A 19,051-nucleotide genomic window follows, 5' to 3' on the forward strand; every position below is an offset into this window, starting at 1 on the left:
TGGATGACATATCTTGAATTTTGCTGGATTTAATTACTAAGCATTTAAAAAATCAATCACCACAACAATCATGTTACAGCTGTGTAACAACTGGCTAACCGTGTTAGCACACGAGAATTTGATTTTTGTGAAAATAAGCACCCAGCAAGCAGAATTATGAGTGACGGGGAAGAGGAAGAATCAGTGTTGTTCAGAAAAGCATTGCTGTTAGTAATAGGTGATATTTGTCATGGAGATTAATGCCCCCCCCCCCCTTTTGGAGTAATTCACATTTGTTCTCATAAAGAACAAAGATCTGTGAGGTTGCTGGGTACGAGGAGCCTTGTAAGAACCAAGCCAACAAGCAGCATGATTTCAGCCTTTGTTTGATGCCATTCTTCGTTCAGATCTTCTCCTAGGCATTTCTTGCTTTTCCTTGAATCTTTCTTCATCTGAGTTTGACGGCCCTGGGGCATCAGTGTGCCAAGGCAGCACCGTGTACAGGGTCTGGTTGGGAATATAGCCAGTGTCCTATGAGCTCCTCATGTGACTAAAGGTGAAATTGCCTTAGGCAACAGGATTTTATTTCTTTTCTCTGGGCATTGATGGCTTCAGATGTTTGCAAGTGCATATGAATGTGGCGCTGACAACAATCCAGCATTTTACACATTTCATTTATTTCTCTGTAATACTTCAGGATTAAATGCTACAAGGGCCATTGTACAAACAAGGCCTTTAAGACACATACTAGCTAAGAGCCCTCCCCAAACACTCTCAGCTGGTTGTTGGTGGGGCTGGGTTTGGTCAGACCCTCAAAGCTGGCATTCTGGAGACCAGGGTTCTGATTCTCTGGTCTTGGTACTTAACTGAAGCTGGATCATGGACAGTCTCTTGCCTTTTTCTCTCTCTCCTCGTTCATCTCCCTGTGACATTTAAATACCCCAAAGACAGAAATTTTTTTTGTTACATTAACTCTTTTGCAATGATGATGATAATGATGGTGGTTTCATACAGCTTTTCGAAAGCAGTATTCTCCACCATAAATATTTTTTCTCAGTCATTCAACTCAAATAAATGCCAGTGACCACCACCCCAGGTTTCCCGTGGTTAATGAGAAGTTGCCCCAGCACCTATACATTTTGTCACTGCTTTTCTGTTTATAGGGTGTTGATCGCCTGCATGTTTTATATTTTGTTGGTCTACTACATTGAACCATTATTTTTTACACAATTCAAGGCAAGTTATAACTTTTGTTGTCTCAGTGTGTCAAGGACAGTATTTTGTTGAAATTTCATGGCTTTGTCTGTTTGTTGTTTACATTTTTTATTGACCCGGGGTCTCATGTAGCCTAGGCTGGTTTCAACTCACTACATAAAACTGGCTGGCCTTGAACTTCTGATTCTCCTGCCTCCACCTTCCAAGTGTTTGGATTACCATCACATACTAGCACTCCCAGTTATATGACTTTATAACTTTACACATTTTTTTGTATCTGTAAATTTTTCTCTGTGTGTATATGGCATAGGTATGAGTGTGTGTGTGCGTGCGCGCAAGTGCAGGTATTATTCCTTTGTAGTGTAGGCCAGAGAATGATGGCAGGATGTCTTCTTCTATCACTTCTTCATCCTAATTTTTGAAGTAGGGTTTCCCACTGAACCTAGAGCCTGCCATTTCAGCCAGATTGGCCTGCTAGTGAGCTCCAGAACACATGTGTCTCCGCCCCTCCATGCTACAGTTACAGGAACACATTGTGACGTCCAGCTTTTACCCTGGTGCCGAAGATCTGAACTTGGGTCCTTGTCTTCGTAAGGCAAACATTGTGCCCTTTGAGCTCTCTCCTCTGTCCTCCACATGTACACTTAAAAAAAAAAATAGGTAGCTTAATTTCAGTGTATATCTAAGAATATATTAATTACATTTTCTTTGGACTGCTAATGACATGGCATAAGACCTCATTATGCTAATAGCTATTCTTTTATGAGCTCATTTAGAGAGAATACATAACTGTTTCAAGGTAGCATCCCAGAGAAGTCAGGTCTCTATCTTTGTTTTTCTAACCGCCTCCAAAAATTACAGCCAGATCTTCATTCACCAAGCAAGTATTTCTTTTCCTTTTCATTAAAATTGATTTCTTAATACAGATTTTTATATTGTCATTAATGATATACTACTCAACTTCATTCATTAAGGCTATATTGTATTCAATCTAAATCTTCTCTCCTTTAAAAAATGACAATAAAAGAGACTGGAGAGGTGGCTTAATATTTAAGACCACCAGGTATAATTCCTAGCACCCATATAACATCTCACAACTGATTGCAATTTCAGTCTCACAGGATCTATGTCCTCTTCTGGTCTCCATTGGCACCAGACATGCGCGTGGTACACAGAAATGCATTCAGGCAAAGCACCCATACATAGAAAGCCAATAGATGCAATTAAAAATATTAATGACAATATAGAGAACTTAAGGCTCTAAATGCAAATAGATTGAGGGACTTTGATGGGAATGCCTGAAGAGGCCATTGGCTCCTTCTAGGTCAGAAACTGACTCGCATTCCCACTAAGGGAATAGCCACAACCTTGAGTTCCCTTCAGCTTTGAAGCAGCAGTTCCTGCTTTTGAGTCCTGGGATATTTTAAGGTGTTTCTACTGATCCAGTTATTCTTATTGTGTTGAGTTTCTTCTTACCTAAATTTTGGATTATTTGAATAGGAATTTTAGATTATTTTAGCCTTGCAGGAATTTGAGATTACTCTGATAGTCTGTAGAAAATTGAGTTCATCTCTCCTGGAAAATGCATGTGCACATGGACTTATCACAGTAGCACAAAATTTTCACAAGTATTCTTATGTGTATTTAGTGTGTGGTGGGGGAGGGGAGCCATTGCATATCCTTATATTTTAAAAATGGAAGTCAAGTGCGTCAATACTCTTTCTGTTGAATGTTATTTACAGAAAATAGTATTACGATTCAGAAAGCATGCTGGGTGTCTGAGCCACTCTGTTATTTGAGGAGACAGTTATCTTGCTTAATGTCTTTATTAGTTTTTCACAGCTACCAATAAACATTTCAAATCATTTCAGATTTCTTCGCATATAGTCATCTTTTTCTTTTACCAAAACCTACGAGGTGTTGGTGGCCTAACACATTTTATAAAAATATATTAAAGACCTTAAGTTTCTTTAGATCCAGATAGCATGTGTCAAAATACAATTCTCAAAGCATTAAGCATAGTTCTCATAAACATGGATACTGAACAAATGCCGAGATTTCACTTAGCTCAGCCAGCAAGTTGACAAAGCCAGCTCAGATTCTGCCTCTATAGCTTTACAAATCAGATGCATAAAGATATATTTTTTGTGACAACCCAAAGGGAGGCCAATCGTTCCTCTATCAATCTTTGATTTGTATAATCTATTTGAGCAGAACTCTCCGTCTAGATACGTTTTCTAGTGGTAAGATGGATCTCTTTTACCCCGCTAAGACCCATGGCTCTTCACCAAGCACCAGATTCATCCAAACAACACGTTAAACAGATTGTGGATCCCCCTGCAGTTTTCTGCAGAGCTACAGCCTCTATGCTAACAGCCATCCACTGGTTGGTGCTGCTTGCTGTTCCTGACTCAGGAGGAAGTCCGGATGGCCTCTGATTGGCTCTCATCATTCCTCCTTTGCTATTTCCGTTTTCCTTCCTTGTCTCATCAGTATACACCAGGCCAGCCACACACATGGCTTCCACTGCCAAGTCTACCTTATATTCAGCATATCTGCTTTCTGTGGGCATTCCCTGTAATAGAAACTTTTTAAAAATTGTCAATAGCAGTCAAGGTCCCGGTGTCTTCCCGCGGAGAGCTGGTCATCCTTACTTGTGCTGTTTCTGTCACTGAGTTTTCACTTTTACTTCAGCCAGTATTAGACGGCTCTGAGTCATGTGTTGTTGAAAACAATTAGCACCCCTTTCCAGGAATCATCAGTGGGGTGCATCTTAACTTTTCCACATTTGGAAACACGAGGAGTCAATCCTCCCTCTTCCACCTTCCAGGCTCCAGTGTGCTCTTCTGTCCCTGTAGTTTAGTCTCCACCTGGAAGACACCAACAGATGTCATCCTTGCAAATGGACTAAGGATAAACAAAGAACTCCAGGCAAAGAACACTTAGGGCCTAAAAATAGTCCACTCTGGGTATCAGCCCCCAGACTGGTTATCTACCACCTAATGGTTGTCTCTGAAATTATATACCTACAAGTATATAACAAGATGTGCTTGTTAGAAAAAGAGGCTAGAGGCCATGAATTTAAGAGAGAGTAGAGGGGGAGGGTACATGGGAGCAGTTGGAGGGAGAAAAGAGAGAAGGGGAAATGGCGTTATTATCTTTTAATTTTGAAAAATAAATAAAAGTAAAGAAAGCAAGTCCTTCAATGACTCCAAGGAATTGCGAAGACCCAGAATATTAACTCAGGTAGTGAGGGGGTGTTCTTGGCACTCTCTGGGAAGATACTGAAAGATTTATTTCTAGTGATGATCCAATGTGTACCTGGGAGTTGAAAGTGAGAGGAACAGGCTGCATGTTCCAGGAGTTTGGCAGGACATCAGAAGATGAAGTAGGATCTATTGAGGGCCACTTGTCTTTAGAGAGAGGAAACTGGCACAGAGAGAATGGCTTGGGTTCAAGAGTGGCAGAGTGGATTTTAATAATGTTCCAGAGAGGAAGTTTCTTGAAAGATGGAGGTAACTATAAAATGTTGAATTTTGGAGAGGAAGTGTTTTCATCTCAAGCTAGAGGAAAGAATGCATTTCTATGAGATGGCCTCTGGCTCAAGTAAGATTAAGTATTGGCTATCTTTGAAGTGAGAAGTCCAGAGAATACTCAGGTAGAAGTGTGCATTGCTAGTGGCTCGGTGGGGGACAGATGAGTTTCCAAAAGGACAACCTGACACAGTGATTCTTTCCTTTCCTACATCCTGCAATCTTGGATGGGCGGGGCTGAAGACAAAGGCAGACTCAACAAAGAATGAACTTGGATTCCTCTCTATGTAGTACTCGCTCCCCAAGTCCCCTGAAGATCTAGCACTACCTAAACATGACTTCTCTAGTCTCTTCCACACAGTCCTGTCTGACTGGTGGAGAAAGTTCAAACCTTTCCCATTTTATCTGTGTTCATCCCTTTTACTAACATAGGGAGGGAAACGTAAGTCGCAGGTAGCTTCTCTGCTTCACTAAGGCATGAAAGTAATGCACTTTCTCCAGTTGTAGTGAGCCTCTGCATAGGTCCTTTCTCAATATTGGATGCAGCCATGGAATCTCTCCTGGAAGTTTGTGAGGGAGTTTGTTCTTTGCTCTGGTAGTGCTCTGAGAAAAGACTGCTCACTCCCAGTCTGTGATGAAGGAAGAGGAGGGAGGGCAGCCTTTTGTCGTTCAACTGGAGCCATGAGAACTTGTGCATCTCTTTCTAGGACCAAGAAACCTCCTTCCCCAGGGCGCTCTCAGCTCAGAGGCTGTCCCCACGGTGGTGCTTCCTAGATGGTGAGTGTTTGGGGACCTGCCTGGGACTGGGCTGGGGAAGCAGCAGGACAAGGTGTGACTGCCACAGCAGCTCCTCACAAAGTTGGTTCCCAAAGGCTTGCTGTGATTGGCATTTACATTCCAATGATGTAGACTTGCTGATGTCCCTGGACCTTTCCTGAAGTCATTTCCCTCAAAGCACCTCAGCATCATCTTGTTTAAACTGACATTTTTCATGTTACCACTTTATCATTTTCCATTATCTTTTTTCTAATCGTCTTGAGTGCCTACCCCAGATTAGTGTGGGCCAGAAACTACAGTCTGTAATCACAAAATGAGCACTCATTCCTGAATTATCTCCACGCCTTGGAGTGTTCATATTAGTTTTGTAAGGCTGTCACTTCCGTATAGTGCATGCATGTGTGGGAAGCTGGGAGTTTCACTTGCATCTGTTAACTTTTCTGCTGAATGTGACATATTGCACACATAATGGGGTTAGTTACTGTGTAGTTGTTTGATGAGTCTGCTTGCCATCTCATGCCTTTCCACTTTCCTAAATGTTGTGGAATTTCAATTTCCCACCTAATTATCTATGCTGCAATACATCTTCATCTCTATACATTCTTGCTACCATCCACTGTAGCTAGTTGACGTTTCTATTGTCTGCATGAGTATATAGTTTCCTTGATGATGCCCTTTTGTTTACTAGTGTGTCCATCTGAGAGGATGCTGGTAGGGGGAGGGGGTTGAGGGTGGAATGGATATGGATTAATTGTATTGTGGGGCACTTTGTATCTACCAAACCTAGCACACATCAATCAGGATATAGCTTTCATTCCCAACTCAGCTGACTGAAGACTTCCCTCCAATTCCTGTTAATCCATAGCAGTGGGAAACACAATCATTTCTCACTCCCCAAAGCACAAGGAATTAGTATGTATCTAAGAAAATCAAGAAAATATTTACACAAGTCATTATGTTCCATATATATGCTTAGATAAAATTGTATTATGGATAATGGTTTTAACTATGAAACTGTTTTTGCTATATGAGACTTGTATTGTAAACCTCTCTTTATTGTTTTGAACATTTGTTTTTAATTTTTACGTTGGCATACAAGATGATATATTTATGTATTAAAAATCTTTTGTGACTAAATTCTTGGTTGATACCAAGGCTGAAGTCATAGTCGAAAGAACAGAGAAGAATCCTGCTGGGACTAGATTGCTCTAGACTTAAGTTTTGTTTTTTTGGTTTTTTGGGGTTTTTTTTTGTTTTTTTTTTTTTTGTTTTGTTTTTTTTTTTTGGATTTTTGAGATGGGGTTTCTCTGTGTAACAGTCCTAGCTGTCCTGGAACTAGCTCTTGTAGACCAGACTGGCTTCGAACTCACAGAGATCTGCCTGCCTCTGCCTCTTGAGCACTGGAATTAAAGGCATGCACCACCACTGCCCGGTTTATATTTAGGTTTTTAAGGAGGACTTTCATTCTCCCATTTCTGAGTCCAGTTTCCTTTAGAGAGTTAGTTACTTTTTTCTTTTTCTTTTTAATTGAAAATATATTCCTCTCTCACACAATACATCCAGACTAGGTTTTCCCTATTCCATCACTCCCCTTCCCCTGCAACCTGCCCTCTCCCCTGGTTCAGAAAAGAGCAGGCCTCCAAGAGACAAGAACCAAACACAGCAAAACAAGATATAATAAGGTAAGGCAAAAGCCCTCATATCGAAGCTAGACAAAGCAACCCAAGAGCAGGCCAAAGAGTCAGAGATAGGGGCTGGAGAGATGGCTCAGAGGTTAAGAGCATTGCCTGCTCTTCCAAAGGTCCTGAGTTCAATTCTCAGCAACCACATGGTGACTCACAACCATCTGTAATGAGGTCTGGTGCCCTCTTCTGGCCTTCAGGCATACACGCAGACAGAATATTGTATACATAATAAATAAATAAATATTTTTCTAAAAAAAGAGTCAGAGATAGACTTCCTCCCACTGTTGGAAAAACACCACCACAAAACACCAAGCTATGAGCCATAACATACACAGAGGACCTGGTGCAGACCCCTGCAGTCCTGTACTTATCACTTCAGTCTCCATGAGTCCACATGACTTACTTAGTTCACTCAACAGGCCATGGCCTCCTGGTGTTCTCCATCTCCTCCAGCTTATACAATCCTCCTGCCCCCTCTTCTGCTGAATTCCCTGAGCTCCAAGGAGAGAGACAATGGAGACCCCTGATTTAGACTGTCTCTTCATAATGTCTGGCTGTGGGGCTCTGCACCCTCTCCCGTCTGCTACTGAAGGAAGCCAGAGAGTTATGTTTTTGAAATTTTGTGATTATGAGTAAATATTTGTATCCTTTTATCTGTTGTATTCTATACTTTTTTGTTGCTTTTGGTCTGTTTTGTAAAACCTCTCATATTTGGGCTCTGTTAGAAATACCTAGTTTTTTGCTTTTTTATTAAGAAGAATCAAATAACTTCAAAAACACTTCAGAAGTTTTATCTTTCAAATCACAGCTGCAACCCAACCCCATTTCAAGATTGCTTAAACATTAATCTTTGTTTTGTCATTTGGCTTCCTTACGGCATGTCTCTAGGGGCAGAGTATGGAAGGGAAATGATTTCTTTTGGACCATATGTGGTCTCTGGCCTGCATCTTCAAGTTGTTTTCCAAAATGAGAGTCACATTCCTGGGATGTCTGTCTAACTATAATTTCTTTTGTAGGTTTATTTACTTAATAAAATATTAAGCCCTCCCCTCGGTTAAAGCCCTGTGCTTATTCTTAAAGACGTAAGAGAATAAGTGAAAGAGAGTCCTTTAAAGATGCTGGGTTTCAGTCCCACAGTCCTCTTTGAAGACAGTCTCTGTGAAGGGTTTAAGCAAAATGACAGTGGACATGGGGTTTAGGAGCAACAGACTTTCTGCTGTAGGAACTTGGGTTTGAGGAAAGTTTTGTTATGAGGAGCCCACCAGAGATGACCACTCAGATACTGTTTGTAGCCAACTGAAAGGCTTTATTTCAGCCAGCTGGGACTACACTCAGGTACTCAGGATGTAACTCTAGCACTGAGTGTTCAGAGCACAGGGTTTTTGAAGGCCAAAAACCATATCTTGGCATCGCAATCAGCAGTTGCAGGTAGGACTTTGTGTAAGAAAGTAGTATGACAGAAGCAAAGATAAGCAGGTAGTTGAAGAGGGGAGGGTGGTTCTGCTCAAGCAGGCAATTTAAGAGTAGCTAAGTTAACTGGGCCATCTTGACCTTGGGTCCCTATAATGGAGTTGGGTAATTTTCCATGGGATTCTCCTTCATGGAGATCAAATTTTAGTTAAGACTGAAATGACCTCAGCAAGAATTTAAGATGGAGGAACCTCTGCTCTGCTTTCCCTGTCATAGTTTCACAGAGACTGGAGCTTTGAGTTATTGTTTAAAGATAAGTGAACCGGGAGGTGGTGGCACACACATTTAATCCCATCACTTGAGAGGCAGAGGCAGGTGGATCTCTGTGAGTTCGAGGTCAGCTTGGTTTACAGAGCTAGTTCCAGGGCAGCTAGGAGGGCTGTTATACAGAGAAACTCTAACAGCGTGGCTTAGAAGCATCATTTGGAACGGCAGTGGTCAAAGCATAGAAGTGATGGTTGTTAATCTTTTTAGGGACTGGCCACGGACATAACATGCTTGTTACAAAGGTTTAGATTGACTGTGCTGCAGGAAGGAAAGGTGTAAATCTGATGACAAGTGTAAATGAATCTAAATGTCCTGTGCATTTCTTTCCCTTAGCGACTTCCGCTGACCGCTTTTATCGAATAGACAGATCTCAGGTAAGTTCTTTCCAGCTTCGTTATGAAAGTGAACTGTCTCTCAGTCAGTGCACTGTATTGGTAGTCAGTCTCATAGATTTTGCTAATGAAAATATTAAAGCGTTCCCAGATTGTAGGACAGTGTGTATAACAGTGCTTCTTGTCTGCATGTGTTCTGTAACTCATGGGCTCAATGAAATGGCCAATGAGAATAGATAATAACTTGAATTATAATTATTATCACACTCTAAGTTTTCATTTACATGGTACTTGTAATCCAGCCAAGGCAATGCTTACACTTTTTAGATGCATTTTTGTTTAGCTGGTATATATGGAGACGACGTAGATTTGGTTTACTAATACTCTCCCATATTTAATAATGGAGAAAAATTATGTTTACCCAAGGCTAAAAACTCTCCCCACTATTGAGATTTTCCTGGAAAAATGCTTACACAATGTTGAACCCATTGAAAATCAGCTGTTTCTTAACCATGGCCACTTAGCTTTGGGGCAGAAGTACAAACTGTTGTGTGCTCATACTGGACCAGGTAGCCTGTCGGATGCTGCATCTTATTGCACCTGGCAAGAAGCAGGGGAAAGGTCTTTTCTTGTTCCATTTAACAGGATCCTGGTCAGGTGTGACTCCTTCACCAGGGCGGTCATCTCTCCCATTGTCCTCAATCTGCTACTTTATTAATTTAGGAAGCAATGGCAGATGCTCAAACTTCCTGTGAAACAGTGGATTTATTTGGTGTGTTAAACGGTTCATTCCTTATTCTGAAGGTAGTGATGTCAACACCCTGACAGGCTTGCTTTTCTCCCTTAGGAACATTTGCACTTTGTGATGGAGATTTCTCATGATGAGATTTTTATTCTGGACCCAGATATGGTGGTGTCACAGCAGGCAGGGACCCCTCCAGGAATGCCTGACCTGGTGGTTGAACAGGCCTCAGGGTGAGTGTGTTTCTTCTTGCTCAGTGCCAGTATCCACTGGCTGTGGTATGACTTCTATATCTCCTTTGACTTTGGAATTGATATTTTGATGCCATAAAAACATTTGGAATTCAGATTTATTGATGTTTCCTTAAAGTAAGATGCATCTAGTTTTGTAAGGCCATCTTCTGAATGGCTGTGTAGGAACCCTCATGCCCAGGCAGTCTCTTATCTTGTCTGAACCTTATTTACTGTTATACAACCTCTCCCTCTTGGGGCTAGAAATACTGAAACTCCCATCTGTGAATCTATATGAATTTTATTTGGTGTGTTATCTAGATGACACATTGGCATAGGTGATTTAGTTCTGTTCTTTTTGCCTTGCTTCTAAATTGCTCGACACAAAGAATCTAGATTATTCCTGTCACTCTTGTATTATTCCTCTTCCTTCAGAGAGAATTAATTCTCTTAAGCTTTTTCCACATGTGTGAGTGGAAAAAATACCACCTTGTCTTAGTCAAAAATTCTATTGTTGTGATGAAACACCATGACCAAAAAGCAAGTTGGGGAGGAAAGGGTTTATTTGGCTTACACTTCAGCATTGCTGTTCAACACTGAAGGGAATCAGGACAGGAACTCAAACAGGGCAGGGTCCTGACTGCAGGAGCTGATGCAGAGGCCATGGAGGGGTGCTGCTTCCTGGCTTTCTCCCCATGGCTTGCTCAGCCTGCTCTCTTAAAGAACCCAGGACACCAGCCTAGGGATGGCACCATCCACCATGGGCTGGACCCTTCCCTATTGATCACTAATTGAAAAAATACCTTACAGCTGGATCTCCTGGAGGCATTTCCTCCACTGAGGCTCCTGCCTCTCTGATGACTCGAGCTTATTTAAAGTTGACATAAAACCAGCCAGCACATCACCTACTCTGAGAACTAGTTGTAGAGTAAATACAGTGACACAGGCAAAAGGACTTTGGGCTCATGGTAGACATTCGTTACATAGTCTCATCATTTTATAATGACCCTACCAATTGGCGTCTACAATTATCCTAAGTCTATAGAGAAGAAAATTGAGACTCACAGTTAAGTCATTTGCCTAATCTTGCACCTAAAATAAGTTTAAAACCTGACATTTAGCCACATTCTTTTTGAGGTAGAGCCTGTATTTCGTTTTAGCTAAAGCAGATTTTATTTTTTACTTTTCATGTGCTAAGATAACTTGTTCCATTTCATAGATATTTTTTCCTCAGTTTTTATTAATATCAAAGTGATTAATGATTATTTGCATATCATTTAAATAAACAGCTACATTTCCCCAAAATTTAATTAACAGTAAAGGAAAATTACACATAAAACTGTACTAAAACACTCTTTGAAGGGCTGAAGAGATGGCTCAGTAGGTAAGAATGTGCACTGTTCTTGCAAAGGACCTGAGTTCAGTTCCCAGCATTCACACCTTGTGTTTATGCTATTACATTCTAGCTTCAGGGAATCCTATGCCCTCTTCTGGGCATTGTGTGCACTTACACTCACATGTGTACATGCCCACACAGAAATACACACTATACACATAAATAAAAAATAAAATAAATCCTTAAAGAATTTTTGAAACTAAGTCAGAACTGAAAAGTTGTAGGAAAGTATAGCAAAAAGCATTCTCACATAGCATAGAAGTTTCTGAAAACAATTGACAGCACAGTTATCATCGTTCAGAGTAAAATCGCAATGCCTGGTCTGTGGTGAGTTTACCAAAATGTCATCTTGTAAAATGTCTAAGTTATTTTAAAAATGTTTAGCAATTCAAAAACGCTTACTTGGAGTTGTTAAACCAGATAGTATTGTGAACATGTGAGAGCCAATAGTGCAAAAATAAAAGCAGACAAATGTCTCTGTCCTTGTGAAGCTTCATAGACAGCGGCTTACAAATATATGGGATTGACGGCCAAAATACAGGATGCCCAAGAGAGCACATACAGGCACTCAAAGCAAACAGAGATTGTGTATCCATAACCACAGAGCAAAAGCAAATGTACTCACCAGAGAGAATCCAGTCTGATGATCCTACTAAGAAGAGGCAGCTGCTGGTGTCTAGGGTCTGCCCCACATTATAAAGACTCCAACATTTATTTGATGAGGAATGGAACCATCTGTTAAGGTGGCTTTGGACGTTTTCCTCTTATTCTTTCCATGCCAAGTAGGGACAGCTTTGTCCCGGGTTATAGTTTTGTTACTTAGAACGAAGTACAGAGTGACCTGACGATCCTTTAGCCCTTCCATCCATCCTTGATTTCTTACTTCTCAGCAGCAGTGTCTTCAGGAAATAAACCAGAAACAAAGATGGTAAGAACAAGATTGGGCTTTCTCATTTTCTAAGTCAATTTCTGTGCCTGGCTCCATTAATTCTTTACTCATGTCACATGTGTAGTAAAATGACTTGATCTTCAAAATGAAATACCTCATCAATATAAAAAAGGACAAAATTATACAGATAGCTCAGAACTGTTGAGAAATGATGAATATGAAGGATGTATCTAGTAAAAATGGATTTATAACACAATCATTATGAGGAAAAAATAGAGTAAGATGTGCAATTACTTTCTGATACCATTTTTAACCCAGGCTGTCTGACTGGTGGAACCCTGCCCTGAGGAAACGCATGCTGAGTGACAGCGGGCTGGGGATGATCACACCCCACTATGAGGACTCAGATATGAAAGATCTCAGTCACTCCAGAGTACTACAGTGAGTCTCTTGCTATTTTATAATTATTGTTTTGAGATATAATGTAATTACATCATTTTCTCTTCACACTCCCCCCCCTCCAAACCCTCCCATATACCTCCTTGTTCTCTTTCAAGTTCATGGCCTCTTTTTTCATAATTATTGCTGTTGTTATTGGTGTGTGTGTGGTGTAACCAGCTCAACTGAATAATGTTACTTCCATAAGAGCCACAGACTATCTAACACAAACCTCCATGCTAGACTTGAGAAGCCCTCTCACATTCTTTGTTTGCCAGGGTTACTCTAAAACATGATAGACTATTGTTACTGCCCTTGGTTCTTCCTCAGAGGTGGAAACTAAAGTAAGTCCCCATTGCTAAAGCACCATGCACTTCAGACAGAGGGCCAAGAGGCCACCAAACTGGATCTTGCTGTTTTCATTTGTTACCGTGATTACTGGGTAAGGGAGGGCCTGAAACATGAGCTGTTTCCAGTGGTGATCAAGCTGTCTCATGTGTCTGTCACTCTTGGTGTGTCGCTTTGCTTGGGGTTATCTGCAGGACAGGTCATGATGGATCTCTATCTTCTGTTGTCTTCCTAAGGAACTACCTGGAGACTGTGCATCTGTATACGTTTTAAGCTTCACTAGTGCATTTGTTACTGGAGACAAGAGTATGTCAGATCCCTTGCATACTCCACCCTAAAGTCAAGCATGAGAGTTTTGAATAGTTAGGAAAGGACTTGCAGACTTTCGTTATATGACCACTGGGACTTGCCACTTTCTTTATCTCAATTTCTGAATCTACACACATGTGCTTTGTGAAGTATTGCCCGGTAGGTTTCGTTTCTAGGATGGTGTGATAGTTTTGTCACCTTGACTTAATTTAGAATCTCCGTGTGGGATTGTCTAGACCAAGTTCACCTGTAAGTCTGCCTTTGAGAAATTTTCTTAATTATGTTAAGTGATGTGGGAAGAGCCTGTCTAACGGTGGGTGCCATTTCTTGACTAAGGGTTTTGGACATTGTTAAAGAGGAGCAAGTTAGCTGAGCAGTCAGCACGTATGCATTCATCAACCTCTCTCTGTCCTTGGGTGTGGATGTGGTGTGACAGCTGCTTCCGTGCCCTGCCGCCTTGACTTCCCCACAATGATGGACTGTCACCTGGAATTGGGAGCTACGGTTGATGCTTTCTTCTCTAAGATGGCAGAAAGGAAGCTGGGACAAGGCGGGTATTATTTTTGTGTGGATGTGGCATGTGTGGGTGAACAGACACAGCTCCTCTGAATAGGTCTGTATTGTAGGCGTCCTTTCTCTTTAGGTCCAATCACGATTGGAAAGTAGCATGCATTTGGAGTTTTGGAGAGCGGCTGGTACTTTGTGCTAAGTGAATCTTCTTGTCTGCTCATAGTTTGCTGCCAGAACACATTCCAGGGTGCAGTCTGAGGTTATAGTCTGAGGTCATTCGTTTGCACCCCCTTTTATCTTCAGGACAATCACTCCACCTCAGAGGTTGTGGAAGTACACTGTCGTTTATAAAACTGGACTTTTTCCTTTTTTCAGTCCAGTCCAAGGTCCTAACCAAATAGTGACATTGGCTTTATAACATTCAATCTTACCTTTGCACAGAATAACAGGATTACTAAACTTCTTAGAAGCCTTCAGTTAAATGAAGAGGCAAGGCACTGCATTGTTTCTAAAGAAAGACCGGAAGCAATTTCCCCAGGACAAAGGGAGAAAAATGAGAAATCTCAAGCTAATTATTTCATTGGCAAAGGTTCTATTTAGACACCCTGAGGGCAAAAGGAGACTTCATTTTAATTACTTCTCTGTATTACCTCTTATTTTCTTATGTGAAGAGGAGAAAGGAAAAAAATGAATTGCTATGGATTTTCTCTTTTTAATTAAACTGTGTTGTTGGTTTCGGGTGGCATTTTGATTGCTTACAATTCAGAGTGTTTTTCCATTTCCTTTTCGTACAGTATTAGGGCTTGTGACCAGGGATGACTCAGCCATCCGTGAATGGCTAAATAAGTAGCCATCTATCTGTGGGCAGACTTATTGGAAAATTAGAGTTTTAATTATCTGCAGAAATAAACATTAAGCCTTGACAGAGCATCCGAGTGTTTCCGTATATATGTGATTTCCAGAGAGTGGGCTGTTATATCAATCTAGTCCTTTGTGGTTGGAGTTTTCTCTAGAGAACTTATTGCTATATGCTTCATAACATGTAAAGTGATTGTTTCTGAGGTTGTGGACGTTCTTCCCAAGAACTACAAATGCACAGAGCACATCCCATAACAAGCCAGCGTCTTAAACCTGTACCAGAACGAGCTCTCAGTTTCTGTTTGGACCGTGTAGTTGTCTCTGTCTCTGTGAACACAGCAGATCCCGAAGGGCTTTATGGAAAGTGTTATAGTGTTCGCACATAATCCACTTTCCGTTTCAATGCACTGCCTGACGTAAGGTGAACACTACAGAGGAGTTGAGGTACTGTATTATTTAGGGAAGAATAACAGGAGCCATACATGTTCTCTACAAACAATATTTTTTTGAAATACTCTTCATCTTTGCTTGGTTAAATCTATGGATCCCCTGGACATAGAACACTCACCGTAGTGTCTTTTTTATTAATTGATGTAGGAGGGCCCAGCCCGAGGTAGGTAGTGCCATTCCTGGGCAGGTGAGCTTAGACTGAAAGCTAGCTGAGCGTATAAACCAGAGAGCAAGTCAGGAAGACAGTCAGAGAGCAACATCCCTCCAGGATTTGTGCTTCAAGCCTCTGCTTGAGTTCCTGTCTTGACATCCCTTGATGATAAACTGTGACCTGGAGGTATAAGTCTAATAAGCCTTTCTTCTCCAAGTTGCAGCATCTTGATAAGTGTGTTTTTCTGTGCTGTACTCTCTCTCTCTCTCTCTCTCTCTCTCTCTCTCTCTCTCTCTCTCTCTCTCTTCATATATATATATATATTAAGAAACTGTGGAGTTTCTTAATATTGCAAAGTATCTTTGCAGTGGAAATATTTATGAATAAATACATGGAAAGAACATGAGAAATTATTGCAATGAGACTGGCATCTGGTATTCCAGCCCTAAGCCTCAGACAATGTGGAGACAAAATGGGTTTAATTTCAACATCTTGATGATACTAAACAACTGACTCCTGGAGAACAAGTCAAAAGCCTTAAAGTCTTGGCACTGAAAGTACTGTTTATCAGAATTTTGACATCATAAATAGCATTCACCAAATGATTTATGACTCTAAATCATTTATCAATAAAAGGTATTTGTATACAAATATGCAAAGTATTTCATTTGATTGCAGAACCTCAATAAAAAATAAAGACACAGGAAGAGAAAACATAAAGATAAAGACATAAATCAACAGCAAAAAGAATAAAACAAGATAAATGACTAACAATTACATTGAAAAAAATTGATTCTCTGAGAACACAAATAAGAGAGGCCGTATTCTGGAAGAAAATAATCTTCCCTCCAAGGGCTAGAAGAGAGAAGACTGGTACACAGTTTGCCCCAGCTCAGTCTTCCTCCTCAGCACTCAGGTCACTGCAAGGCTCTTCCCACCCGAGCCCCCTTGGATCTTCTCAGTGTTTTCTCATTGTTTGAACACACTTAGCTTCCTGGCTGCATCATTCTCCTTCCTTCTTCAAGAATGGTGAGAAGGAAACTGTGAACAGGAGGAACTCTCCTTTTGTCTCTGTTGTGTCTTGTTGAGGTCATGCTGTTTCCACTTGGAATCATGAGGATTCCTAGATAGGTATGTACGTGCCTACCCACATGCATTTACACGCACATGCCTCCTCCAGGAGGGTCTGTGATTCCGAAGGACACACAACATGTATGTAACATATGTATGCTGTCTTCAAACCTGGCACAGAGTAAAGGGCAACCTTGAAGAACTGATTTTGATTTAAATTGGCAAGAGATGACTGACACATTTTCCTGTCAGGATCCTAATGACTTTGCCTTAAGGTTTAACAGAATAGTTTCTATGTCTAAGAAAGTTTCCTTAAAATGGCATGTGGGTAGAGTCGTAGCCCAGTGGATAGACTGCCTGTGTAGCACGTACAGAGTGCTGGGTTCGATAGCAGCACCTCTCAAAATGTGTCTTTGCACCCAGGGACTGTGGTAGGGAAATCAGAAGAACAAGATCATCCTTAGCTACTTAGCGAGTTAGACAAACTGCATGAGACCTTGTTTTAAAACAGAAACATCCCTGTCCTCATCATTCATTGCTCAACGATCGCCCTTAGTGAGACTGTATTTTGTTCGGATGGAAGACCAAAAAGATCCAGTTCACTTAAATTTAATCAAGCAATCTATTTGAAGTGTTCATCACTGTGTCTGTGAGATAAGAAAGGAGATAGAAACTCTGGCATGCTCTGAGCACTCTGAAAACAGGGAAGACTGACATTTGAGTCAATTGAAAGTCAGCAGGCAGAGGACCAGAGACGGATTTAGTTTCCAAGTAATAATAACCACGCGGGTTTCAAATTTTCGGCTTATGAGACTCCCCTAAATTGATGGAATGGCGCACACCTATTTATTTATTTATCATAATTATATCGTATTATGGTAATATATTATTACCTCCAGATCCTAAGCCTGAAAGGTCCAAGATGGAGGAATGTCACACAAGTAAGAAGGGTCTATTTTGGCCCTGGTCTAAGATACTGGGTGAGATTGTAGTGAACTGCCCCAGAGCAGGCCAAAACCTGGCACTCATAAGAAGTGAAATTGAGTCATTAGGAAAACATGGAGATGCCTGTGTCGAAGCTTTTATCTGTTACCTCGTTGGCTGATCAAGGCTGATGGATCTCTGCCATGGGTGGAATATTTCATCCTCAGGCAGGAGTCACAGTTAGCAAGCTTGAACTACAGCGTGTGAAGTCTGATTGACGACTTTATCTTACTTCCAGGGGACAAATTGGACAGCTGAACCAATCACTATTGGGCGCCTTCAGTAGCCATGATAGGTGCTGGAGGTATAAGCTTAAGTAAGAAAAGCTTATGTTTAATGGGGAAATCTTATAAAAACTGTTGGTTATAATTCCTACTGATACATACCGTAGTGGATGTCTGCAGAGAGAAAACTAGAAACCAGTATTTGTTCTTTCCTTTATATTCCACTTTTTATTTTTTCTTGTATGGAAAGCATGAATATTTAGTGAAAATGGCTTTAAGAGCAGTGCACTTTGAAAGGATTCTCAGGCCTACTTTACTCTTCTATTACACCTGGGCTGGTAAATGCCAACTTTTTCTTTATGTGACAGAAATGTCCCTCAGAGAACACTGCGATAATTAACATCACTTTGCCTGGCTATGTTTTAAAAAATCTGTAACCGAGAAACCATTTAGGGTTAACCAAAACACACCATCATACTGGGAACTCAAAAATCCGTCTTTTCTACATAGCTTACAGTTCAGCCATGATAGCAAGATAGCAGCCCTTACGTCTTCCCTCATTTCTGCGAATTCACATGTTTGTGGCTGGAAGAGAAATAACTTCATGCCCTCTGACTCGCAGCTGTTTTCTTCCCCGAGTCTCCCCCTGGGAACATAAGGTTATGACCCAACCCTACTGAAAATGGGGGTTGCTCTTACTGCCAAGGCTCCAGGTTGCTGGGAGGGAGATAGATGATCGGGTGAGGATTTGGACTGTGGAAAAACTCTTTGCGCATCACAGTCAGATAAGAAGAAAATTAATCTTCTTAGTGGGGTGTGGGGTTTAGCTGGGCGGAAAGATGGAATCGGGGCTGTCAGAGGAGAGATAGTCCCTGGCATGTGTTTGGCTGAGACAGTTGAGTGCCCTCCCTGCTCACCTTTGACTCTAAGTCCTACTCACCTTGGCTCGTCACCCCAGCTGGAGGAAACGCAGGAAAGCATCTTCCTTTGCTCTCCTTAATCTCCTTGCCATCCTTGAGTACTTGCCTGCGAGAGCCAAACACACAAGAATCTCCTATCCTTATATGTGATATGTGTAAAACATTCCTAATAAGATATTTTAATTTTCTTTTTATGACCACTTCTCAAAAAAATTATTCATGCAGAAGACCTATTCCATTTGGGGAAATTAAGACATGCTTCCAGGTTCACCT

The 19,051-nt window shown here is 41.1% G+C and overlaps 1 protein-coding gene across 5 annotated transcripts in view; it reads left to right on the forward strand.

The window, feature by feature from the left end:
- The window catches only part of Dgki (diacylglycerol kinase iota), a 459,452-nt gene that overhangs the window by 372,299 nt on the left and 68,102 nt on the right, over nucleotides 1-19,051 (forward strand). For all 5 annotated transcript variants that reach the window (XM_057763104.1, XM_057763127.1, XM_057763112.1 and 2 more), the window contains 4 exons: nucleotides 5,435-5,504; nucleotides 9,260-9,300; nucleotides 10,106-10,233; nucleotides 12,834-12,956. In XM_057763104.1, coding sequence (XP_057619087.1) covers nucleotides 5,435-5,504; nucleotides 9,260-9,300; nucleotides 10,106-10,233; nucleotides 12,834-12,956 — 362 coding nt within the window. The remainder of the gene's footprint in view (nucleotides 1-5,434; nucleotides 5,505-9,259; nucleotides 9,301-10,105; nucleotides 10,234-12,833; nucleotides 12,957-19,051) is intronic.

This window comes from Chionomys nivalis, chromosome 1, assembly GCF_950005125.1.
Source record: "Chionomys nivalis chromosome 1, mChiNiv1.1, whole genome shotgun sequence".
Taxonomy (NCBI): Eukaryota; Metazoa; Chordata; class Mammalia; order Rodentia; family Cricetidae; genus Chionomys; species Chionomys nivalis.